Source organism: Oncorhynchus tshawytscha, linkage group LG13, assembly GCF_018296145.1.
Source record: "Oncorhynchus tshawytscha isolate Ot180627B linkage group LG13, Otsh_v2.0, whole genome shotgun sequence".
Taxonomy (NCBI): domain Eukaryota; kingdom Metazoa; phylum Chordata; class Actinopteri; order Salmoniformes; family Salmonidae; genus Oncorhynchus; species Oncorhynchus tshawytscha.
Genome location: NC_056441.1, coordinates 35,147,657 through 35,163,084, shown reverse-complemented (window position 1 = coordinate 35,163,084; position 15,428 = coordinate 35,147,657). Strand labels below are relative to the sequence as shown.

General features: G+C 43.6%; 2 protein-coding genes across 4 annotated transcripts; both read left to right on the top strand.

The window, feature by feature from the left end:
• Window positions 1–218: 218 nt before the first annotated feature.
• On the top strand, window positions 219–5,741 carry kifc1 (kinesin family member C1). 2 transcript variants are annotated; one of them, XM_042295604.1, is made up of 17 exons: window positions 219–324; window positions 668–696; window positions 921–1,016; window positions 1,177–1,270; window positions 1,392–1,445; window positions 1,571–1,609; window positions 1,732–1,939; window positions 2,259–2,424; window positions 2,704–2,871; window positions 3,111–3,224; window positions 3,378–3,662; window positions 3,919–4,083; window positions 4,595–4,733; window positions 4,870–5,009; window positions 5,128–5,201; window positions 5,323–5,398; window positions 5,546–5,741. In XM_042295604.1, the coding sequence occupies exons 2-17, from the start codon at window positions 685–687 to the stop codon at window positions 5,588–5,590; spliced, it is 1,875 nt and encodes a 624-aa protein (XP_042151538.1). In that variant the 5' UTR covers window positions 219–324; window positions 668–684; the 3' UTR covers window positions 5,591–5,741. The 2 variants fall into 2 exon arrangements, with proteins under 2 accessions (XP_042151538.1, XP_042151537.1); XM_042295603.1 differs by having other exon boundaries at window positions 1,389–1,445.
• A 2,700-nt stretch (window positions 5,742–8,441) lies between these two features.
• Window positions 8,442–14,537, top strand: LOC112266021 (zinc finger and BTB domain-containing protein 22-like). Of its 2 annotated transcripts, none has more exons than XM_042295602.1 (4): window positions 8,442–8,813; window positions 9,546–9,767; window positions 9,975–10,859; window positions 10,990–14,537. In XM_042295602.1, exons 2-4 carry the CDS (start codon window positions 9,546–9,548, stop codon window positions 11,932–11,934), a joined length of 2,052 nt encoding a protein of 683 aa, XP_042151536.1. In that variant the 5' UTR covers window positions 8,442–8,813; the 3' UTR covers window positions 11,935–14,537. The 2 variants fall into 2 exon arrangements, with proteins under 2 accessions (XP_042151536.1, XP_042151535.1); XM_042295601.1 differs by having other exon boundaries at window positions 9,541–9,767.
• Window positions 14,538–15,428: the final 891 nt, after the last annotated feature.

Sequence of the window (15,428 nt, the reverse complement as noted above, 5' to 3'; positions counted from 1 at the left end):
TTTATAGAGACACGCTGATGAATTAGAGCTATATTTATATTTAATATTTAATTTCAATGATCCCACCACGACTGATCAATGCATGTTCTGTATCAGGGTTCCACGAATGGAATTGCGGAAAATTGTACATCCCCTAAATTACTAGAATTTAAATTTGATTGGGTAGTAAAGGCAAAAGAGAAGGCGGGATTGTGTTTCCTATAACGCGATTGGGCTAAGGTCAGCCAATTACGTTGGACGGTGTAAAGCGCCACCAAAACATTTCAATTTGAAATTCAAACGGCTGTTGTGTTTGCAGCGAAACAAGTGTGAATGCCCGTATTGGTAAGTAAATAATAATAAACTAAAATGCGTGAAATGTTTTGTTTATATGTTTATAATTACGAAGAGTGGTTCAAATGAACGGCTGTTTGAATTTAGTTTTTCCTGCTATGGCTTTTCCGTTACCCCAACGGTAACGTAATTTTAGCCAAACTCCTGCTAACATGCTATTGGTTTATTCACACAACTAAAGCACGGATTTCTAGCTACAACCTTTACAAAGTTAGTTTAATTCCACCCACCATTCCACTTGCTAACTTGCCAATGTTCTTTTCTTTTTAGCTAGCCTATGTCATGCCATTGATGTATTTATGGTCAGCGTTACATGTTGCTCCCTCTGTTTCAGGTACACATTCAAGCCATATGAATAAAGAGGTGAGTGGGACTATAACTAGCCAGCTAACTATCAACCTAACGTAAGCTACCAATCTGAATAGGGTGGTTTTGGATATAAACAAGCTTAAGCCAGGAACTAGTTAGTTTAGTCTCTTTCTCTATTGGCAGGTACAGAAAAATAACATGCAGCTAAATGGACTGCCTGATACAATCTGTTGTCACTTTGTAAAGTTAGGTGATTTTTCCTTCACTAACCTCTGCAGAACCACTCCCGACTACCAGTCATGTCTGGTAAAAGGGTCCTCTCCGCTAGCAGCAGTGAGAGTATAAACTCCTGCTCAGACCAACAACCTGCTCAGGTGTGTAAAAACCTTTTGCAAAACTAATACAGACAGTGATGACGGACATGTTCAATTCCTTTAGAAATGCACCACAAACACAAGTTAGACGTGTCCTTTTGTTTCCAAATTATCCTTAATTGCCAGTAGTAAATGTTTTTGTTTTCTTTCCCTCCTTTAGAAAAAGATGAGAAGGGTTGATTCAGACCCAAAGATGAGACCGACAGCAAGTGCGGCGGGAACAAAGAGGCCCCTTCCACCAAAGCGCGCTGTTGGTGAGAGTCCTCAAACTTCAACGACTGGTTTGGCCAATGTCATCTTGTTTTTCATAGTTTTAGCACTGTTTTTCTGTATTTGCAGTATTTATTTGTATTTTATAACCCTCTCTCTTAGCAGCCAAATTGATTCGGCATACAGGAGCAGCCACTATAGCTGTTGGTCCCTCTAGAGGTGAGATGCTGTGTATTGAGAAATATGTATGCATGTGATATTAATAGCTAGCCTTGTAAGTTTCTTGTTTGGTTATATTTCTTCACGTTGTCTTTTTTAAAATATATATATTTAACCCCGAATAGGGTTTCAGAAGCCGTCCATTGCCTCTGTTGCTAAAGCAGGTAGGTACCCAAGTCCCTTTTCAATCACATGGTCCTTCCTTAATCACATTTTCTGTATATTGCATCCACAAACATTCTCTTCCATATCTTAAAACATGAGGGTGTTGAATGTGTTTCCCTAGCACCAATAGCAGCTGTTGGGGGTTCACGGCGGCCTGCATGGGACCTGAAGGGAAAAGTTACGGACATGGAGGGCAAGATTTCCAATTACCAGAGAAAAGTCCAAACGGTGGCCCAGGAGAACGAGAGCCTGAAGGCGTCTGTAGCTAAAAGCAGGCAGAAGGAAGCACAGATGACTTCAGACCTACAAGAACTCCACACACAGCTCAGGTACAGAGTACCAGGGAACATGCAGAGGGTTGACTATTATGTGAAAATGGGTGTAGTGGCATGGGAAAGGGCATTGTAACCACATAGGAAAGAGTGACTTATTTTGCATAAGGAACATCAAAGGAGAGTGTTAATTTAGCAAAACAAGTGGGCCTATAGCTGACATGATCTCTTGCCTTTCTTCAGTCGTGTACTAGTCATAACTTTATGCATACATTTAGCCAGTAGTGTTGTAATAGTAACTTGATGGTATCACTACATGTTACTCTTTTTGTCCTTCTGGTGTTTGTCAATCTTAGCCATTTTTACTGTGTTGCAGCCAGTATGAACTGGAGCTGGCTGCCCTGTCTGGTGTCAAAGAGCAGCTGGCCATTGTGTCCAGTGAGAAGGTCTCCCTGGAGAAGAACTTATGCAACCTCACCGATGAGCACAAAGTTCTTCTGGGCTTGAGGGAGAGTCTGGAGGCTGAGCTTCACAGTGTGCAGGTAGGACATGTTCTCCCACACAAGAAGTGAAATGGCAGGCAGGCCTACTCATTGTGACAACTGATCACCTTGACTGCTGTGACATGAGATGCATGGAGTATAGCTGGTGTTCTAATGTGTCTCTGCTCCTTGGTCAGTAGTATCTAAGGAGGTCTGGCATAGCCCTTTTTGGCCCAGCCTCATTCAAACTCACTGCCATTACGGCTTCTCACCAGCCCCTGTTGCAGCCCAAGGTTTTGTTTTTAGTGCATAGGTGTCTGACTTCTCTCTTTCTACCAGACCCAGCTCTCTGTGCAGGCCTCCACTCTCTCCCGTTGCCAGACCACCCTGAGGGAGACCCAGGACACTGTCCGCAACTTGGAGGAGACTGTGGCCCGCCAGACAGACGAGATTCACTGTGGAGAGATGGAGCGCAGGGAGCTTCACAACACAATCCAAGAGCTCAAGGCAAGGGGGTGTTTCAGTATGGGGAATGCTCAATTCCTTGAGATATGATTGTATTGCATAAAATTCAATTCTCTGGGGCCTATTGAATTATTTTTTATATTTTTTTATATTTCTGCTTCAAACAAACTGTATGCTCTAGTTAGCTAGGCCCCTGTCCATTTGTAGCTCATGATGGAGGAGCATAAAGTTGCATTGATCTTCTCACACTAACAAGACTGACCGCTCTCTTATTTCTATAGGGAAACATCAGAGTTTTCTGCAGAGTGCGCCCCCTGCAGGCCGGTGGGCAGAGTGACCATATTCAGCTCCCGGCCCATGACAACAAGGCTCTCACACTGGCCAAGACTGAAGAGGTAAGAATCACACACCTGAAGCACAATCATGAAATGGGTCACTATAATCATTGTTTAGGTAATTGTATGTTTTTCAGTGTGGACCTCTAATCTTACTCTGTTCTTAAATGTCAAAGATTGCAAACAAATCATCACTTCCCCATTACCACGTAGTCTCACATAGGGCGCTCCGGAGACACCCAAAAGAGCTACAACTTCAGCTTTGACCGGGTGTTTGGGCCCTCCATCCCGCAGAAGGATGTGTTTGAGGAGATCTCCCTCCTGGTGCAGTCAGCCCTGGACGGCTACAACGTCTGCTGCTTCGCTTACGGCCAGACGGGCAGTGGCAAAACCTACACCATGGAGGGTGGTGAGATGGAGGACATGCGTGGGGTCATCCCCCGTGCCGTGCAGCAGATCTTCCAGGCCTCCAAGAAACTGCGGGAGAAGGGATGGAAGGTACCGATGATGCCATTGGTTTTCATCTGAATGAGTGGTAGCTGTTCCTACAGCTGGACATTTCTATTATAGTGAACAGGGAATTTGAACATGTTGATTTGACTTTTGCTGTATTGATGTGTTTCTGCTTTTCAGATCAGATGATACTGCATATTTCCCATTTTGATATTTAAGTGGAATGAGTTAAAGCTTGTGTAAATGCATGGTACATGCAATGTCAACCTTTTTTTGACCGGATTCTGGTACACCCCCCCAGTTTACATTTACTGCCAGTTTCGTTGAGATCTACAACGAAACTCTGCGTGATCTCCTCTACACTGGCAAGGCCAACAAGAGACCGGAGCATGAGATTCGCAAAAGCGCCAACAACGAGGTCACGGTCACCAATCTGACCTACCAGAAGGTCAACTCTGAGGATGAGGTGGGCATTTCAACACTCCATATTATCTTAAATTTAACTAATGTTTGATTTTCATTTTATTTGTATGTTTTAGATTTTTAAAGGTAGACTCAGCATTATGACCTATGCAGAAAGTAGACCAACTAAGAGGGGCGAAGCGCTGTTTTGGTCTTGAGGCAACATCATTTCACTATGTCGACCTTTAAGTAATTTGGATGGCATTTATCCATAGAGACAGCGACTTGTGTAGAATTAAAGTATAGGTATGTACAAATGCATACCAGTAAGTGCATAATAATTACCTCAATAGTGCTACAGTAAAGGAATCATGTGAAGTAGCCTCTTGTTTAAAAAAGTCAATAATAATAATTGTTGCCCATTTTTAGGACCTGAATTGTCCTACATGTCAAACACGGAGGTAGAGCAGTTGTCTGATAAACCTGTATGGGCGGTTCAAATCCCTCTGCAATAAAGTATCGCCCTAGCCTATAAACTAATCTAATGTGTCCATTTTGACCAACTGTTCATCCAGGTCTGTAACCTGATTGCACTGGCCAACCAGAACCGATCCACAGCCCGGACCAACATGAACGACCACTCCTCCCGCTCGCACTCTGTGTTCCAGCTTGACATTGAGGGCGAGAACTCTGGGAGAGATGTCAAGTGCAAATGTAATCGTTTTGTCTGCGTTTTGTACATCTGCAACCAACACAGGCTGAGATGTTAAATTAGAACAAATGATAATCCTGTTGTCTGATTGCGTTCTGGTATGAGAATCCTGACTGGTGTTCCTGTGTCTGTCTGCAGCCTCTCTGTGTTTGGTGGACCTGGCTGGCAGTGAGCGGGTGCAGAAGAGCCAATCCCAAGGGGACCGCTTCAAGGAGATGACGGCCATCAACGGCTCCTTGACCAACCTTGGGATTGTTATCGCTGCCTTGGCTAATAAGGTATATGTTTGCAGCCCAATGCCTCTAGGCTGGTGGCTTGCTTATGGAGCCACAGGTGCTTTGTAAGTTATAGCTTGGTTGCGTTCACTTACCCTCCCACTCTTTGTCTGTATGCCAGGAGAGCTATATCCCGTACAGAAACTCAAAGCTGACGTATCTTCTCCAAAGCTGCCTCGGAGGAAACAGCAAGACGTAAGTTGGGTTGTGAGCGAAGTTTGAATGGGATTTGTGCTCGGATTAGTCTTTTTAATTGACTGTTGGTTGTGATTATGAGCAGATCAAAGTATGTAACCTTTTCTCTCTGCTCTTCTAGCTTGATGTTTGTCAACATTTCCCCAGAGGCAGACAGCTTCCCAGAGACCCTGAACTCTCTGCGGTTTGCCAGCAAGGTCTGTGACCTCGCACATTATTTGATTTTTTTAAACAACATACAATTCACTCTGGAACATGTTCATATTAATGCTGTGCATATTTTGTTTAAATATATGAATAACAATGGATTTTTATTTTTTTACTGTTTATTTATTCTGTTGCAGGTGAATGATTGTGTTATTGGCACAGCATCAGCTAACCGGAAGTAAATGTGCATCCTGTGGAGAGAAATTAATGTGGTGTCTGTACATTGTGGTTTTTAGACATATGCCCTTGTATTAGTGGTTATTTTATATTATTCATTTTTAATCAATTGGATCAGAGATACAACAGTCAATAAAAGCTCTTCTTTTTTTTAAAGTCTTTGTCTTGTAGTTAATAATCATAGATGGATGTTGTCAGTAGTGCAGGGAAAAGTTTACCCACCTTTTTTGTTTGCCCAACCATTTACCCACAGTTGAAAAATTGCACAGCTGAAAAATTCTGTTTTGAGTATAAAAATATATATTTTAATAAAGCTACATACAAACATTGTCTCCCTTTTGCTTTCTTGGACAAGGCAGCTTCAAAATGCAGATGTTTCAGCCTATTTGAGTGCTTTCTGTGGTGGTGGGGCAGCCAGTGGAAAATATGGAGTGTAGGGGTTGGTAATTTTAGTTTTGCCATAATTGGCTCAGTGTTCTGTCACTCATGGGAACACCACTGTACCACGCCTTAAATCTACATGTAGAGATCTTGGGTGCTGCAATAGACTTATATTAGAATTGACCATACAAAAAGTCTCAAGGTCATTAGCCACAGGTTATATCTACAGTAGCTTTGATTGGACTGATGTCAACATCATACTTTCAAAATCTTATCAAGCTAGATAAGCAGTCATCATGCATCAAGTCAGCAATCTACTGGCAAATCCTTTTCTAACCTTGTCATAAAATAAATTATAGATAAAACGTATTGGCCATTGAACGTAAATATTTCAAGATGGAAATTGCAAATTCAATGAGTGCTAAGGCATTGCTGCAGCCTGAGGTTTGATCCCAGGCTGTGAAGCGCACGATTGGGTTAGGGGAGTATTTGGCCGGCGGAATGTCCATGTCTCATTGTGCTCTAGCGACTCCTTGTGGAGGGTCGGTCACCTGCAGGCTGACGTTGATCGTCAGTTCGACAGTGTTTCCTCTGACACGGGTTAAGCAAGCAGTGTGTCAAGAAGCAGTGCAGCTTGGATCTCCACCATTGCCAAGTCCATAGGGGAGTTGCAGCGATGAGACAAGATTGGAACTACCAATTGGATATCACAAAAAAGGGGGTAACGCTATGGGCCATAAGTTTGAATACATTGGCCAAGCTGTCAATTCAGCATGACTTCTGCCGTGTTCAAAAAAATCGGAACTTCAGAACTGGGAAATCTCAAACTTAAGTGAGTTCAAGACTACTGGGACCTTGGATAAAACTAGCTCCGACTGGGAATATAATTTAACGGTCATCCAACTTGGAATGCCAACTCGGGATTTCGGGCCTCTTTCTAGAGCCCACAATTAGGACCGCTGCACCACCTTCCTGTTCAAGTGAGCATAGCACAAGGTGAGTCCAAAAATGTTGTGTATAATGCTGCATAAATTGTCATATGTCAAGGAGATATGTATACTGTAGGCAAGAATGTAATACTAAGTGTATGTTGTGTAGTAAACTGTTAGTAGCCCATGTGCATCACCCAAATAATTTAGCCTACTGTTCTGACTTGATGTTGCAGATGTAGCCTATAGCCTGTTTTAGAGAAATGTAATCATTGAATATTGTAAGAGCTTTCCTAGTCTGTTTATATGCCCCCATTTATTTATCCTACGGTTCTGGCTTGGTGTACAGGGAGAATACTGTAAGGATGAACCATGTTCTGAATTCTGTCGCTGTAGATTTCAAAAGCTGAACAAATAGTTATATTGACTACGTCTGTCCTAGCATTAACGTCTTAATCGAAATTACGGATAGCCTCTTATCCGCTCGTCGTCCCCTTATACCATAGTCTGTACATCTCAACTGTCAGTAGAAACCACATTTGTTTAATCAAGTCAGCCATATCAGCTTTGTTTTTCAAAAAGGCAGTAAATGAGGCTGAATTAACTGTTTCGCTGCCAGACAAGGCTCTGCTGATAGCCAGGTGTAAGGATTCACTCCATGGTGCTGAAAAGAAAGCTCTACTGTTAGGGCCTACATAAAGCTGTCCCAACAGTTTGTCGGCACTGTTTTGTCACGGTTATAGCGCAATGAATGTATTGTTTAGTGTTGTGGCTTTGCTGGCATGCATAAACATTTATTGTTTGCCCCACCAAGATTTACATGCTAAAATCTCCCCCGCTAAGCAGAATGGTTATTTCGTCTGATAATGTTACCTTCCATATCTGTTTCAGAGAGGTTAAACTGAAATACAATTTATTCAGAGAGGAAGAGGCGAAGTGAGAGCGCTCACTCTCCACTAAATATGTTCAAAATAAGCCCAATGTGTTTCTATGGGTTTAATATGCAGACTTAAACTTGCCGCAAGCCTTCCCGCCTAGGGCGGAGATATGAACATCTCATTATATCCACAAAAATATAAACGCAACATGTAAAGTGTTGGTCCCATGTTTCACATGCTGAAATAAAATATCCTAGAAATGTTCCATTTGCACAAAAAGATTTCTCTCAAATGTTGGGCACAAATTTGTTTACATCCCTGTTAATTTCTCTTTTGCCAAAATAATCCATCCACCTGAGGGGTCACTAGACATGTTACCCATAGAGCATGTTTGGGATTCCCTGGGTAGACGTGTACGACAGTGTGTTCCAGTTCCCGCCAATATCCAGCAATTTCGCATAACCATTGAAGAGGAGTGGGACAATATTCCACAAGCAACAGCCTGATCGAGTCTAGATATGTCATGCTGCATGAGGCAAATGGTCACACCAGATACTGACTGGATTTCTGATCCACGCCTCTAGTTTTTTTTAAAGTAACTGACCAACAGATGCGTATCTGTATTCCCAGTCATGTGAAATCTATAGATTAGGGCCTAATGAATTTATTTGACTGATTTCCTTGAACTGTAACTCAGTAAAGTCTTTGAAATGGTTGCGTTTATATTTTTGTCCAGTATACATCTGGTTTAATTAACTAACCTCTTCTTTGTTTTACCACTTTCACTAAACGCCACAAGAGGTTGAATTAGCTTGGTTGCTATGCTACCTCCAGTGTCTAGTCGGTAATCGAGACAACCCTGCTACTTTTTTACTCGTCTGGCATTTCTTCAAAGGCGGCGCATGATGGGTTGTATGCAAAACACGATGGAAAACAAATCATACCATTGGAAATGTATATGTAAACAACGGAGAGAGGGTAGCTTGTCGGTATAGAGTCTGGCTTGACATAAATGTTTCAAAGGTGCACATTCTGAAACGGTAAATTGTGTTTAGCTTGCTAGCTAGATACGTTTTAACAAGCCAATGTTAGCTAGCTACCAGTAGATAGACATTGAAGGCAGTTTTTAGTTGTAGCTAAATGATGCTCTCACGATTAAGAGCTTGAAAATTACTATGCTTTTTAACGAGAGAAACTCCAAACACTGCCTTTTCAACGCATGTCCACCGGCGCAGACTGTTTACACAGCAGCTTGCTTTACTACTAGCGAGCTAGATTGGCTACAAATGCTAGCTGGTTAGAATAATTGACTGACTGCAAGCCTGTGCTAACTAATTGCATTGCTATATGTTATTTTGCTATGCATGTGACAACTTTGATTTATAGAACCAATCTGTAGGCTGTAAACATTAACCCCAGCAAAATGTTAATAAATGTTTTTGAGTCTCAAGGTAGTGTCTGTCATTCAGAGAAATTTGAGTCAATGTATTATAAGAAAGAATCGGTTGTGATCTGTAAAGCTTAGCTTACATTACATTAGTTTTGATTGGTTGATTGACCACCTAGTGCAATTTCATAATACTGTTTCGGGAATGTGGTTGAACAATGTTTTGTAGTAGGCATTAATAAGCACTAATAAAGGGTCAATCTTAGGAAAACTGCCTACTTGTAGGTAAATGAAAGGATATAAAACATTCATCCACCACTTGATATAACATGGCCTTTGAATTATTCTGTCACAAACTTAACTTTCCATCTCTTCAAAAGCTTAGATGCATTCTCTGTCAATGGGGCAGGGCTGTAGCAGCTCAGGTGCCCCCTCTGGCTCGGTGGTTCAGGTGTGCTTCCCCAGCTCCCAGGCGTCTGTACTGGACAGCCTGAATCGGCAGCGTGAGGAGGGCCAGCTCTGTGACCTCTCCATCCAGGTCCAGGGGAAGGTGTTCAAGGCCCACCGCTGCGTGCTAGCTGCATCCTCACCCTACTTTCACGACCAGGTGTGTGTCTTGTTCTGCTTGCTGGTGCGTTGCAGAGCCAGACTGAACTTAGTTTAACTCTAACAGCCTCTGATAGTGTCTCATGTAGATAGTTTTCGTCCAAGGCCTATGGCACTATGCAACTTGCTGCACTAAAGTGAGAGCTTACGATAACCTTGATTCTGTGCATTGGGATGTCACCAGCCATCATTAACTGCCCCCCCCCAGGTGCTCTTGAAGAACATGTCCACTGTCTCCATCCCTGCCGTCATGGACCCGCTGGCGTTCGAGAGTGTCCTGAGCTGCGCCTACACGGGCCAGCTGCGCATGCTCCGCGAAGACATCGTCAACTACCTCACCGTGGGCAGCGTGCTGCAGATGTGGCACATCGTGGACAAGTGCACAGAGCTCCTCAAAGAGGGGCGGGTGGTGGGTAGCGCATCCCAGGGGGTCATTGGGGGAGTGCAGGGGAACCCTGGATGCAGTAGCAGTGAAAGCTCCCTAGGGGCTGGGAGTGCCCAAGCAGGTGGAAGCAACACCCAGGCAGCCCCTCACCCTCCCAGCCGCCCGTCCCTGAGTGAGAGCCAGTCTCCCAGCAGCACCAACTACTTCAGCCCCAGAGATGTCAACTTCGGAGGGGGGGCAGCTGGAGCTGCAGGGCAGGAAGGCGTGAACGCCACTCCCAGCTACTGCACCCCTTCTGGGGCCGAGGAGGCCTTCCTGATCGAAGAGGAGGATGAAGAAGAGCTCCTGTACCATAGGAAGCAAGGGAGCAGCAAGAGGAAACGGACAACCTCTGTCTCGGACCAAGAGGTTGGAGTCAGCGACAGCTTCGGAGTGTCGTCCTACCAAGACGGGGGCGCCTCCCCTCTCCAGAAGCGACCCACCTACAGCCAGCCCAGCATCATGCCCCGGAAGCAGTGGTTGGTGGTGAAGACGGAGAGACCACAGGACGATGACCTGATTGTGGTGTCGGGGGAGGAAGGGCCAGATGAGGTAGAGGAGAGAGAGTTGGAGATGTTGAGGGAGAGGGAGAGGACGTTCAACATATCCAATGTCAGGACTCTGTCTGGAGAGCTGAGGAGCAGAGTGGACCATGAGATGGAGACACAGGTTAGTCAAAACCTTGATGCGAAATGTTTGTCTGTGTATGTGGCTACTTACCATTCTAACTTATCATGAGGACAACTGTCAGTTTCTGTCTTTTTGGAGCGTTACCAAACTGAATCAGTTTTTCTCATAGATGGATTACTGCCAATCTTCTGAAGACTACCTCAAGTTTGACAGTGGTTTGATGGACCAGACTCCCCCACAGCACCTTCATGACAGTGCTGGTCAGAGTGGTGGCAGAGCTGTTTCTGCCCTACTCGGCCAAGTCCAGTCTTCTGCTGCTGCTAGAGCTCAGCTCTTTCCCATAGACATGCAAGGCAACCAGATCCTCATGTACAGCCAATCCTCTTTAGACTCCTCTCAACCCATAGGAATAGGCATGGCTGGGGCACCATTTAAAGGGCCAAACTTAGAGCATGGAGCGGTCCATTTGTCAGCACAGGGGGGTTTGGGCGGTGGCATAGATGGACTGGATGGGGGTGGTGGCGGGGGTTCAGGGAAGGTGTTCATGTGCCACTGTGGAAAGACCTTCACCCACAAGAGCATGCGTGACCGCCACATCAACATGCACCTGGACCTGCGTCCCTTCAACTGCCCCGTCTGCGCCAAGAAGTTCAAGATGAAGCACCACCTGACAGAGCACATGAAGACCCACACGGGGCTCAAGCCCTACGACTGCCACGGCTGCGGCAAGAAGTTCATGTGGCGCGACAGCTACATGCGGCACCGCTCCCACTGTGAGAGACGTGGCGGGGCGGCTGGCAGGCGCGAGGATGGGGGAGGGTCCGACCGCACTGATGGCGTCTCCCCTCAGCACCTCTCTCATCTCCCCCTCTCGGCCAGTCAAGATGCCGTTGGTGGCAGGACTGGGATCTCTGTCTTGTCGCCACATCATTCCAGTACAGGTAGCAGCAGCAATGCCGTCTCTTGCCTGACCATGGCCAGTGCAGGAGCGCACTTAGGAGTCAACTCTCAGAGTGTGTTGCAGGGTCAAGGTTCTGTGTTTGGTCTGGGGGTCAGCCAAGGTGGGTGTGAGGAGGAAGTGTCTGAGGTTGGTGATAATGATAGTGTCACTTAACCAAACGGGTGAACACCATTTGTGTGTTTAAGACAAGGGGCTTTGGAGAGGTATTCCAATGACCTCTGGAAAGTGCCCCTCCTTGGAAAATGGCTATGGACCATTGTACAGTTCAGTGTACTGGACATGTCAAGGTTATTCTCTGTATGACTGTTTTGTGGCACATGCCAGTAAGAAAACCAAAAATCAAAAGAGATAATGACTTACCAACAACACTTTTGGCAAAGTCTAAACTTGAAATAGAGAGGAAAGTTGCAAGTGATGTGTTCTACAATATTCTACGCTTTGTTCTGCCAGGGAATGAGTGCATTTCAAGTAAGTGTCTGTGAAGAAGACCCTGGCAGTACTGCGGTCTTGTTTCACAGGATGCCCTTCCACATGGGTGATGTGTTCAATGTCCAATTCCAGTGTTACGGTACAGTATTACATCACTTACTAATCTGCTCCCATTATGACAGGTGCAAAACTATAAAGTGTATAGTGTGTTTACAAGTCATCCTCATTTAATATTGATCGTAGACAACAAAGCATTACAGTCTGACACTTGGGTTACTTACGGATCATTCCTTACTCAAACTGCCAAATTCCAATGCATGCCTCGAGAGACATTGAGTACTATTAACAGTAGGCAGGCTCAACAAAGCTGTATCCACCAGGATTCTGTATGTTTTTACCAGGGTTTTACCTTCTATGAAGGTTGTGGCTATGTTTTTATTCAGGAGAAAAACTTGTTGCTTGTAGTCTTTGTGTGCTTATCTGTTAAATCATGTGGTAAAATGTCATGATTGCAGCAGTTGAGGAAATTGCATTTGAAGTGAGCGTAAACTAAGTGTATATAATGAAAGATATGTTTAGATTTATCAAATAGGGAATATTGAACTATTTAACACGAATTTATATGCTTAATTTGACTGCCTTACTAGAACATACAGTGGGTGTAGGGTCTCAAAATAGACACCCTTGATAAAGAGTATAAATGTTAATACTGAGCTATATTGTATGCAAAAGAAAATTGGAAATATTATTTTATACTAATACAATTGCTCAGAGAAAGATTGTCTTAAGTCTCAAACATAATAATTTTACTCCTGACACCACTTTTTTCAATACCCCACCTTGTGAGGATAACTGCACAGAGCCTTTTTCTAAAATGTTTAATGAGTTGTTGAACACTTTGGGAGGGATTTTTGGAACATTCCTCCATTCAAAACTCTTCCACATCCTTGATATCCTTTATCTGCACTTATGGACTGCCCTCTTCAATTGGGTTTCAAATCCAGAGACTAAGAGTTGAGCTTGACCCAGTACCAGGACATTTTGGCCAGGAGGAGGAAACTTCGCCACAACTGGATCTTCCAGTGAGACAATGACCCCAAGCACACATCAAAATCCACAAAGAAATGGCCATCTGTCTCCAGACAGAAAAGGGCAGTCCATAAGCGCAGACTAAGGATCTGGAAAGATTCTGTATGGAGGAATGGTCTAAGATCCCTCCCAATGTGTTCTCCAATCTCATAAAACATGTTTAAAAAGGCTCAATGTCATTATCGTCACAAGGTGAGGTATCAAAAACAGTGGTGTCCATTTTTACCCCTACCTTTTTGAGGGAAACAAAATATTAAACTAAATGGATTTCTCTTAGCATTGTATTAGCATATAATATAGCTCAGTATTTTAGTCATTTTTCTCATGATCAAGGGTGTCAATTTCAAACCCCACTGTTTATAGAGAAAGTGCTTTTGGTCAATAGTGAGTTTCGTATTGACTCCCTCTTAATTCTCAAGTTGGCTGCTATTTGTGAGATTGAAAAGGAATTCCATGGACTGTTTCAAGACTTTACAGTATGGTTTCAATAGAGGACTGTTCAATAACTTGCCTGGCTGCATTTCATAGCATTTACATCACATAAAAGGATTCAACTTCATGTAACAGGTTTTCATCAGTTGATCTTAAAGTCTGTACTATTGTATGACACTTAACAGCCAGTATCCAGTTGTCATCTTTATGGCAGGATAAATACCTTTTTTTCATAAAGGTAAAAATTGTGAGGTTAAAATATAGAAAGCTTGTTGCTACTGTACACTAGGTCTGAAATATACTGTTTAACTTCTGAATAGTGCATATTTTGAGTTACATATTATTTGATATTGAACACTGTTGTTGCACGTGTGTGGAACCGGAGTTGTTGCCTAATGCCTTCGATCACACCTACAGCGTCATTGCGCAGCATCGTCGATGTGTGCAACAAAAATTCAACATTCACCTTCTATAATGTCTGTCAAGCCTTCTACGCATACCATTTCATGCATACGTTCGATAAATCCAACGTATGCACCACACAGAACGCACTGCAACTGCCATGCTGCAAGGCAAACGCAGTGTTCCATTGGAAATGAATGTACTTCTGGTGTACCAAAACACAATGACGCAGTCGGTGTGAGCGAGGCGCAAGTCTTTCTTAGACATTGTTACTTTAGGCCAAGTACATCAATGTGATCTTTATCAAAAGGCTAAATAAAATACCTGGTGTAATTTAGCAAGCTGTGCCTTGTTCCCATGTGTGATCTGTTACAAAAGAAATAACTTTTTTTTTTTAAAGGCCTTCATTTGTCTTTATACAGTCTTGTACTAAACTGCCCCCTCCACAGATTTTATGTTGAACGCTCTACAACAAAGCTTTGTGTCCAGCAAGCTTACTCTGCCCTTAACCTTGTTCTGAACACCTCCAAAACAAAGGTCATGTGGTTCGGTAAGAATGCCCCGCTCCCTACAGGTGTGGTTACTACCTCTGAGGGTTTAGAGCTTGAGGTAGTCATCTCATACTTGGGAGTATGGCTAGACAGTACACCATCCTTATCCCAGCACATGTCCAAGCTGCAGGCTAAGGTTCAATCTAGACTTGGTTTCCTCTATCGTAATCGCTCCTCTTTCACCCCAGCTGACAAACTAACCCTGATTTGGGTGACCATCCTACCCATGCTAGATTAGGAAGATGTAATTTATAGATCGTCAGGTAAAGGTGCTCCCGAGAGGCTAGATGTTCTTTACCATTTGGCCATCCGATTTGCCACCAAGGCTCCTTATAAATAAGCATCAGTGATGTGTTCTATAAAACCCTCAAGTCTCACTCCCCTCTGATACCTACTGCAACCCTCATCCTCCACATACAGCACCCGTTTCGATCAGTCACATTTAGTTGAATTTGGGTATGTCATTTTTTGCCATTTTTGCAACCCCCCCAGGGTTGGATCTAGGTCCCCAAAGCACACACTGTTCTTAATAGACTTGCCAAGTTAAATAATAAGTATAAAGTTCATTTCTGTAATCTTTTTGCATTTCCAAATGTACAATTCATGTTTTTCTCTGCCTTTACCCACAAAACACCTGTGGAGTGTTCAGATAGAAATATGGTATGTAGAACAAACACGCATTTCTGACATGTGATTACCAATTCCACGGAAAATCTATCTGCCTTGTTCAACAACGTTGGGCAA